General features: G+C 39.7%; 1 protein-coding gene across 2 annotated transcripts; it reads right to left on the bottom strand.

The window, feature by feature from the left end:
- Positions 1 to 672: 672 nt before the first annotated feature.
- pole4 (polymerase (DNA-directed), epsilon 4, accessory subunit) lies at positions 673 to 9,399 on the bottom strand. 2 transcript variants are annotated; one of them, XM_061882989.1, is made up of 5 exons: positions 9,027 to 9,399; positions 5,585 to 5,669; positions 5,295 to 5,336; positions 2,070 to 2,147; positions 673 to 885 (listed from the first exon to the last, which is right to left on the bottom strand). In XM_061882989.1, exons 1-5 carry the CDS (start codon positions 9,261 to 9,263, stop codon positions 872 to 874), a joined length of 456 nt encoding a protein of 151 aa, XP_061738973.1. In that variant the 5' UTR covers positions 9,264 to 9,399; the 3' UTR covers positions 673 to 871. The 2 variants fall into 2 exon arrangements, with proteins under 2 accessions (XP_061738973.1, XP_061738975.1); XM_061882991.1 differs by lacking the exon at positions 2,070 to 2,147 and having other exon boundaries at positions 9,027 to 9,396.
- Positions 9,400 to 10,994: the final 1,595 nt, after the last annotated feature.

The raw sequence follows: 10,994 nt of genomic DNA, 5'->3' as shown, positions 1-10,994 counted from the left end.
AGAGCCAGATGTGGCTCTTTTGATGACTGCATCTGGCTCTCAGATAACCCTTAACACGAGAAGTAATGAATAATTCCACTTGTAATCACAGTGTTAAAAATAATGTTAAAATTATAAAACATTCTCATGCATTTTTTATCTATCCCTCCGTTTCCTACCGCACCAGTTCAAGAAGTTGCGTTAATGGTAAGAAGTTATTTATTTATCATTGGTTAGTGTGGGGCTTGCCCTCCTGGGGGTTCTTCAGACCCCCAAGCACCGAGATGAGATCCTGTTTCAGGGTTACAATATTGTTTTGTTTTTCAATAAGTCTCTCAGTTGCTTTCCAGAAATATTATTTCCAGCCCCAACCCAGTCTCTCCTCCTGGCTGCTGCTTATAACAGAGCGACAGGTGATTAGATAACAAGGCCCAGGTGGGCCATCTACGCACCTGTCGCTGCAGACCAGCAGCGACAGGTGCGTAGATGGTGCGTATATATATATATATATATATATATATATATATATATCAACATACCAGCCCCCAGACACATTTTTTTTCTCTAAATGTGTCCCCCGGGTGAAAATAAATGCCCAGGCCTGGTCTAAATGGAACACTGATGGTGTGTATGTGTACATTAACATAAATGCTATTCAAAATTCATTAAAAAAAACAAAACCCAAAAAACAAGTGATCTGAAATGTACATTTATTTCACGAATAGCAAGATTTCACAAACACTGTATTTACATTCAATGTACACAGCTTTTAGGCACCAAATGAAACTATCCAAACTGATGGTGACTTTTAAAAAGTTGTAGGGATGTTTTCACTTTATAGTCCGTGAAATAAAATAAAAAGATGTGGTGTTTTCATGTCTCGATGCTCGGTTTAATCTAACGTACCTAAGGACAATAAAATGGAAAATAATTACAGATCAGATACTTACAATTGAAAAACAATTATTTGAAGCAAATTTGACTAAATGACTCTAATATTTTTCTGAATGTGCTGAGATACTGTTTGGATAATGTCCAGATGATAACTGGTTGAGACCGGATTAACAGTGCCTCTGCTGGATGCAGATCAGTAATGCGCTCCATTTTTGCTCCTAGACTAATGAATTAATATTTAATCCCACACAATCAACATAACTCTTATAATTTCAATATTAATTCTAAAAACAATATTTCAAATGCTTTAAAGTGCCTTGAAAGGCGCCTCATAAAATCATTGTATTATGGAACCTTGATTTATGAACCCCCTTTTTTGTGAACTTTTTTGATTTCCGAACTATATATCAGTCAAATAAGTAGAGGCAAATATTGATATAAAGCCACAGATAACTCAGGCCTCTCCATCAGGCACATGAACAATAACAAGATCTGATAGCTCAGTTACAGCTATTTGTATTATTACTAGGGCTGGGCAACGATTAAAAATTTTAATTGAAGTTAATCGCACTATTTCTCTGATTAATCACGATTAACTGCATTGTATACACAAAGCCCAATAATGAATTCAAAAGTAGTGTGTAGTGCACCTTTATTGGAATATTCTCCCACATGAACAAAAGCGCCAAAACATTTGTTGTGCAAACACAATTTAAATCAGTCCTTGTCAAACAGTAGCAGTTAAATAGCATATTTGATGAAAATCAACTCCAAAAATGTAAATACAAACATTTAAGCTTATTGCCACTGCCAGGGTATTTAAGTTATCCTGTTTGTTATGGAAAATAAATATAATCTACATACAAATCTCTGAGCCACAATCATAACATCTGAACAGGCAATTTCTGAGGTAACAGCAGAAACATTTTTTTGATCAGGGATCTTATGTTTAAAAAACCTATATTATAGGTAGTGGGCTGTTTTAGGGAATTTTTGATCAAATTATCCGTAGTAGCAATATTAATAATGTTGTGTTTATTCTGCGTAGTGCACTTCAAATAATTATGACCATATCTAGGAATTGATATGATGGGAATTTTCCCATTGTTTGCTTGGTGCTTTGATAAACTGAAGGCATCATATACATGGTACTATATTGTGATGTTATGAGCCAGGGAATAAAAGAACTATCCTACCCAGCATGCAACAGGAGTGAGGAGCATGTATAGGTTGTGTCGCCATGACGGCATCTTGTATGTTGTGATATGCACGCTCTGAAAGCAAACGTTAAGAAGTCAGCCAACACTCCTGGTCTGCATTATTCATAAATAGACAGACAACACATATACTCCGCTGCTTCACAGGCCGCTGGATGTAGCCGGCAAAGTATTCCCATGCTAGCTAGCCGGTCTAGCAAGCACGCCTCATTCAGTCCAAAACGGCCCGATCTATCCACATCCAGAATTGTCTGGCGGTCGTAAGTGATCCCGGAGTGACCACGCTGTAAGCCAGCCATGACATTTGCAGAATTGTCCGCTATTTTTGCCAAATGTTCCATCTTTACCAAGAGCCCCTCCACGCCGGGCGACGCCATCTTGTTAAGAAAAGGCGTTAACAAAATAAAAGCATGTAGACAACATACACAAATGTGCGATAAAATAATTGTCGGCGTTAATAGATTGATGAGTTAACGCGTAATTAACGCACTAATTTGCCCACCCCTAATTAATACCTATTCTGTCTTTTGTGTTTTATGTTGCACGATTGCACCAAGAAAAAAGCCTACTTCGTGAACTTCTTCTCAAACAATGCCAATAAAAAAAACTAATCTAATTTTGATTATAACTCCACTTCCGAAAGGCCCCAACATGGTGCAGCAAACAAAAGGCTCAACAATCCACGTCACAATCGGGGCCAAACTGGAGATCAGTCTCCTTTACAGATTTCAAGAAAGCATCACATACTTCGTAAAATTTTACAGAACTACTATTGACTGTCAGTTTAATTTTCTGCAATCTAAAGAGAGTATTTCTGATCCAGCGTGTGTGGTATGGAGGCGCCGCCGCCTTCCAGTTAAGCACAATAAGTCTTCAAGCTAACAAAGTACAGAATGCCAGCAGATTCTTTTTGGATTTGCTATTAGAAGATGACACAGGGGCTACCCCGAATAGTCCACGTAGAGCATGGGTGTCAAACTCTGGCCCGCGGGCCAAATCATACTCGTCAACCCTCCCAATTTTCCCGGGAGACTCCCGAAGTTCAGTGACCCTCCCGGATTTCTGCCGATTTCCACCCACACAATAATATTGGGGGCGGGCCGTAAAAGCACTGCTATTGGCGTTCTCTACATGTCGCCACGTTCGCTTTTCTTCCATAAAAATAGCGTGGCAGCCCACTCACATAATATATGCGGCTCATACACACACACACACAAGAGTATGCAAGGCATACTTGGTCAACAGCCATACAGGTCACACTGAGGGTGGCCGTATAAACAACGTTAACACTGTTACAAATATGCGCCACACTGTGAACCCACAGCAAACAAGAATGACACACACATTTATTATTATTTATTTATTATTGCACAGTAGGGTATTGGGGCATTATATTGTATAATAATAATAATTCACCCCTATACAATATAATGCCCCAATACCCTACTGTGCAATACTACCCTTCGAGTGCAATACGTCCGTCACTGATTATTTATTACTTCGGTACTCCTGTCTTGCTCTGTATATTGTACAGTATTTGTATTTTGTACTTCTATAGTGTTTTGTATATTGTACAGAATTGCTTATTATTTTTATTGGATAGTAGTCTGTTTATTTCAATTGTTGGTTTTTCCTTTATTACCTCTTATGTCATTTATTTCACCCCATATTTGTTCCCACTACCGCACCTTAAGTTGGAGTCTTTAATCTCGTTATATGCAAATATAATGACAATAAAGTTCATTCTATTCTATTCATTTCGGGAGAACATCAGCACCGTAACACAACATAAACACAACCGGACAAATACACAGAACCCTTTGCATCACTAACTCTTCCAGGACGCTACAATATCCACCCCCGCTACCACCAAACCCCGCCCGAACTCAAACCCGCCGCCGAAAAAAGGCATTAAATTTGTGTTTTTATTTTATTTGATATGCCATTGATATTTCTTAATTATTTTTATTTGAAACTGGATTTTGTATGTCACTATAAAGTTATATAAGTCTTGCTTGGTCAATATTCAATGCAAAACTTGTTTGGGTCCCTATTAAAGGGTTAATTTGTTCAACCTCGGCCCGCAGCTTTGTTCAGTTTTAAATTTTGGCCCACTCTGTATTTGAGTTTGACACCCCTGACGTAGAGGATTTGGTTCAACCCTTTTGCCAATTACCAAAAACAAAGTTTCAAAAGTGTGTCCAATAACTGAAAAGGAATGGGCAGAACCAAAACATATGTATAAAGTTAGGTCGAGACTGATGGGACCGATCACACGATTCAGATATTGTCATACATCTTAGCTCGTAGAACCTTTAGTATAGTAAGTACAAAGTCTTAGCTTGCATACTTAAAATCTCCGACCAGTTATCCCCAGATAGGATAACTCCCAAAAGAGACAGAGACAAGTATGCCTCTGAGTGTGAACCATGTCTCAGTAGGAACACTTTATTTATTCATCTTGTGCTTCCTTGTATTATAGAGATTGGTGAAGCTGGAATCAAGCAAGTTTTAAATTGCAATGAACTGACTTTCTGTAAAAAAAAAAAAATGCCAAAGCAAACTTATGTTGCAGAGGAGACACATCCCTTTAGTTCAGTGTCACACACAGACCCTTTTCCTCAAGTCTGCTTTATTCTCTCCTCTCTTCAGCTGCTCATTAGCCAATGGCAATGTAAAGTGGATTTTACTTTTCTTACATGTTTATTATAGTAGCAATATAGTTGATAAAGTCAAAGATTTTTGTGATTTCTGATTGTTTGTGAGGGCACCAAAGGGACTTCTATGTGTTGGCAGAGCATCGCAAACAGGACTATTTAGCTTGTCATTGTTGTTTTGGCTTGTTAAGATATACTTAATTCATCACCTTGTTATGTTTGATATACAGTACTTTATAGCACTTAATATTGTGTTAAAAGTGTACAAAAATATATTATGTCAAGGATGGAACCCATTATTCATATTTACAATGTTTCTTATGGAGAAATGTGCTTCACTGTGCGCACATTTATATACACAAACCCTTTTTCAAGGAACAATTAAGTCCATAAATCGAGGTTCCACTGTACTATTATTAAACCTAGTGACCTGTATAAATAAAGAAGAAAGAAGGTAAATACTGTATACGCTTCACTGCAAATGTATTATCCGAAACAATTCAACTTGTCAATAGTGAAATGTTTAAAAAAAAACAAAAAACCTCACCTTCCAGAAATGCAAATTCGTCCACAGCCTCTATTGCGTTGTCTACAGAGACACAAGAAGAAAAAAGATTTTTAAATATAATTTGCAAACCTTATAATGTACACTCATTGGATACTTTGCTCCGCAATCATTCTGCCTTTAAAAAGACTATAATTAAATGTTTTGGTTGGTTTACTTTACCAGAGGAAGAATTCTTGTATGTTAAGTGTTATGTACAATACTGATCCTGAACTTATCGACTAAATAGATTATCATTACAACTTTCACATGCTGTGTCGCCGTGAATTTACCCAAGTCTTTTCTTTGCAGCGTTTTCCTCTTCCCTTGCTGTGCATACACCAAAGCATCTTTGGCAATCATCTCCACAAACAACTCCTGCAGGGACAAACAGGATTGTTGAGGCCACTATTGAATCTGTGGTGAGTTCATTTTACACAAACATACACTTGCTCAAAACGCTATACAAAACATGTCATGCAGAAAATATTAGTTTTAAGTATGAGTCTATACTGAATATAATAGTAGAGTGCCGTCACGGCCAGCAAGGCCTTATCTGCTGGCCTAACTTCAACAGAAATCATGATCATAATTAAAGATAAAAGTTCCCTAAATATCAAAAAATATTCATATTCTCTTCATGTCATTTTGTGCTCTTTCCAGTGCTGTTGTTTTTAGGGTTGGAGTTTGTATCCAATCAGAATTCAGCTAGCTTATGTTGCCATGCTATACGAAATCTGCCCCAGGCCTTCAGAATCAACAATGCAAGGGTCTGCTTGTATCGGGGATACAAGTGAACGGACACATACGGTTGATAGACAATCAGATCACGAGCTGTTGTTAGTAAGGCCTTACGCTGTGATTGGATACTCACTTATCGAATCACAAGTTGCAAAAAACAGGAATCGGCACCATCAATCAATCAATCAATGTTTATTTATATAGCCCCAAATCACAAATGTCTCAAAGGACTGCACAAATCATTACGACTACAACATCCTCGGAAGAACCCACAAAAGGGCAAGGAAAACTCACACCCAGTGGGCAGGGAGAATTCACATCCAGTGGGACGCCAGTGACAATGCTGACTATGAGAAACCTTGGAGAGGACCTCAGATGTGGGCAACCCCCTCCCCCTCTAGGGGACCGAAAGCAATGGATGTCGAGCGGGTCTAACATGATACTGTGAAAGTTCAATCCATAGTGGCTCCAACACAGCCGCGAGAGTTCAGTTCAAGCGGATCCAAGACAGCAGCGAGAGTCCCGTCCACAGGAAACCATCTCAAGCGGAGGCGGATCAGAGCTTTACGAGCCATAAAAAGCCACCAAAAACTCACCTGTACTCAATAAGAAGGAGAGCAAAATGTTGATAAGGTGGTAGATATATATTTGCACGGCCATTTTCAAGAAGGACATTTAAGAGAAACTACATCTTGTGAGACAAAGTCGGCCGACACCGGGAGCTAGCTCGGTGGTGAAATGGTTTGCCCGCAACATTCACATGAATCAACCGACTACGAGTGGTACCATTGGCTTATAAGGCGTTGAATAAAGGCTGGGCGATATTGCCTTTTTTTAATATGGCGATATTTTTAGACCATATCACGATATTTTGCCTTGGCCTTGAATGAAGACTTGATGCATATAATCACAGCAGTATGATGATTCCATGTGTCTACATTCAAACATTATTCTGCATATTGCATTCATATATGCTACTTTTAAACTTTCATGCAGAGAGGGAAATCACAACTAAGTCAATATATATATATATATATATATATATATATAATTTTGGTTACTTTTAGGGATGCACCGATTAATCGGTAACCGAATATATTCGGCCGAATATGGCAAAAAAAGCCACATTCGGCCTTCGGTGGAATGAGTTAAAAACAAGGCCGAATAGTGGCGTGTGACGCAATTTTTTGACGCGGTGACGTTGGGATATTTTGTGTACCTGTATAAGTGTATGAGGTTACAAGCACACACTTATTGAGATTTAGTGGGGCCTCTGTTTACATTATTAGCCTGTTGTGTAGGCTACCTGTATAAGTGTATGAGGTTACAAGCACACACTTATTGAGATTTAGTGGGGCCTCTGTTTACATTATTAGCCTGTTGTGTAGGCTACCTGTATAAGTGTATGAGGTTACAAGCACACACTTAATTGAGATTTACTTGAGCCTTCTGTTTACATTATTAGCATATCTACTGTGGCTAAGCAGACTTTTGCCAAAAGGACAATAATTCATTTTTTGTGGGTTTATCCACTTTAATGCACTTTATTTTTTTTTGGAATGCATGTTTTGTTTTGTTTCCTCCACTTGAACTCCTCCAAGTGGAGGAGTTCAAGTACCTAGGAGTCTTGTTCACGAGTGGGGGAAGAGTGGATCGTGAGATCGACAGGCGGATCGGTGCGGCGTCTTCAGTATTGCGGACGTTGTACCGATCCGTTGTGGTGAAGAAGGAGCTGAGCCGGAAGGCAAAGCTCTCAATTTACCGGTCGATCTACGTTCCCATCCTCACCTATGGTCATGAGCTTTGGGTCATGACCGAAAGGATAAGATCACGGGTACAAGCGGCCCAAATGAGTTTGGGTCTCTCCCTTAGAGATAGGGTGAGAAGCTCTGTCATCCGGGAGGAACTCAAAGTAAAGCCGCTGCTCCTCCACATGGAGAGGAGCCAGATGAGGTGGTTCGGGCATCTGGTCAGGATGCCACCCGAACGCCTCCCGAGGGAGGTGTTTAGGGCACGTCCAACCGGTAGGAGGCCACGGGGAAGACCCAGGACACGTTGGGAAGACTATGTCTCTCGGCTGGCCTGGGAACGCCTCGGGATCCCCCGGGAAGAACTAGACGAAGTGGCTGGGGAGAGGGAAGTCTGGGCTTCCCTGCTTAGGCTGCTGCCCCCGCGACCCGACCTCGGATAAGCGGAAGAAGATGGATGGATGGATGTTTTGTTTGAAGGCCTAATATAAATGAAAAACTTTGCTTTTTTTGAAAAGCAAAGGCTACTGGATTATTAAAAACATGTCAATATTCAATAAAAAATTACTTTATTTGAAAAACATGTCTAAATATTTATTCTAGGCTATTTATGCTATATAAAAACAATTGTGAAAAACTGCATTCATTATTCGGTATTCGGCCTTCGGCCAAGCGTTTAAATTTTATTCGGCTTCGGCCACAAATTTTCATTTTGGTGCATCTCTAGTTACTTTATTGAGTTTAAAACCCCCTGGAGCTGTTTTGTACTGTTTTTGTACTTATTTGTATTATTATTATTTCTCAATTGTTTGTAAATGTTTCAATTATAAAATTAAAAAAGAACCTCCCTAAAAAAAAAAAAACATTAACAAAGATCGTGTATTAGTAGCAGAACATCTTATAATACAAGTTTACCTTTAAATACAGTAACAGCACAGTTTAAATACAGTAACAGCACTGTTTAAAGAGGCCAGAGGTAGAACAGCGCCCCCACATGGCTGTAAAAAGGCATGAGAGACATCGTGTTTGTTTGCTAACAGCCAAGTATTGAACAAGTCAAATCATAGTCTTTTCTTAAATTATTAATCGTACAATAACTGTAATTATTGCACAAATAAAATCATTAACAGGTCTTGTTACGCTTATGAGAAGTCTCACTTCCGCATGCCAAATCACGCTGCAGCTAAATATCGCGAGACTAAACGGCCTGCTACGCGCCACGGGGCCGCAGCGAGACTTTGATTACCGTAGCTTTAGCGATGATGAAGACTGACTCCTGGCTGGCGAGAGACACGTCTGGGTCGGACTTCATCAACGCCTTGATGCGGGCCAGCGGGAGTTTGGACAAGCGGCCGTGAGTCCCGGCGGCCTGCTGCTGGCCGACCTCCTCAGCCTCGGCGGCCCCTCGGCTCTCCTCCTCGCTCCCACAGCGGTCAGCCTCCAGCTCCGTGTGGGTCACAGGTGAAGACACTATCGCCGCCATCTTGTCTTCTCTGCGGCTAAAAGTCGACAAAAAAACAAACGAAAGTCTGCTTTTGTTGTGGCGACATATCAGGGATGAACACCGGGGGCATGTGCTTCCGCTTTCTTTGAGCTTACAGTGCGCTCATTGGTTAGAACGCCTCACTAATGCCCCGCCTTTTCCTCTCCCGCCAACTCCATTGTCGTCGCTGATTGGCTTAGTCGGAAAGCAGGACTTTTCTATTGGCTGGGATCACATGTCCGTCAAAGCAAGTTTTGTCGCTTCGAGGGCTGAAAACTAAAAATAGTTTCATACATGCTGAATATTTTTTGATTTTTGATACAAATGTTATTCATCTTTGTTTAATTATTTTAATTAGTTTTAAAGTGAAAAATACGAATCTGAATGTGATGTTCATTGTGTTCTCTATTTTATTATAATATGTCACAGTATAGAGAGGGTAATTTGTGTCTATTACAAAATCTTTTTTTCGGGATGCTGAATTAATGAAACTGATTTTTTTGCGTTTGAATTTCGTGAAATGATTTTTGACATCAAATTATGCTGACAATTTCATAAAATTGTTCATTTATTTAAATATTATTTTTTTTTTATTATATTTTTCCCGAGGTAACACACCCACCATTTTCATTTTCAACACATTACAAACACCGGGTCTCAGCTCTGTTATTTTCCGTTTTTTTGACTATTTTTTGGAACCTTGGAGACATCATGCCTCGTGGGTGTGTTGTCGGAGGGTGTAACAACACTAACAGGGAGGGATTCAAGTTGCACCACTGGCCCCAAGATGCCAAAGTGTCTGCCGCCAGACCTCCATTGAATGTGCCAGAGTGTCTCCACATTTCACCGGCGATGCTAAGACAGACATGGCACAGAGATGTATGGATAACCTGCAGATGCATTTGCTACGATAGTCAACGAAATCACAAAGGTGAGTTTTGTTGATGTTGACTGCCAGCTAATCGATGCTAACATGCTATGCTAATCGATGCTAACATGCTATTTACCGGCGGTGCTAAAGCAGACATGGTACAGAGATGTATGGATAACCTGCAACTATATTACGTTTCCTTCCACCCACATTTATTGCGAAACAAACACTTACCAATCGACGGATTGAAGTTGCTCCAGTGTCAAAAGATGCGAAAGTCCTGATCATTTGGTCCGCACATTTTACCGGCGATGCTAACGCAGCTATTCGGCCATGCTATGGCTATGAATAGCGTCAATAGCTTCAGTTTCTTCTTCAATATTTTCATACTCCAACCATCTGTTTCAATACATGCGTAATCTGTTGAGTCGCTTAAGTCGCTGAAATCCGAGTTTGAATCCGAGCTAATGTCGCTATATCTTGCTGTGGTATTCCCATTGTTTGTTTACATTGGCAGCACTGTGTGACGTCACAGGGAAATGGCCAGTGTCTTCGCAGAGAGCCGAAAATAAGCCACTTTAAAGCTTTATTTAGGGATATTCCGAGACCGGTAAAATTTTGAAAAAAACTGCAAAAAATACAACAAGCCACTGGGAACTGATTTTTTTATTGTTTTTAACCCTTTTGAAATTGTGATAATGTTCCCCTTTAATGAAATTAACAGGATGATTTGATGTAAAAAAAAAGCAAACAAACAAAAAAACAGTCCCCAAAATTGAAATGCAAACAATCAGTTACATATATTCCGTTTCAAAAAGGCGTTTGTAATAAAAACACAAATGAATCTCCATAAAGTTCTG

The sequence above is a fragment of the Nerophis ophidion genome, linkage group LG22 (genome assembly GCF_033978795.1).
Source record: "Nerophis ophidion isolate RoL-2023_Sa linkage group LG22, RoL_Noph_v1.0, whole genome shotgun sequence".
Lineage (NCBI taxonomy): Eukaryota > Metazoa > Chordata > Actinopteri > Syngnathiformes > Syngnathidae > Nerophis > Nerophis ophidion.
Note: the sequence above shows the minus strand (reverse complement) of the source record. Positions and strands in the feature narration are given on the sequence as shown.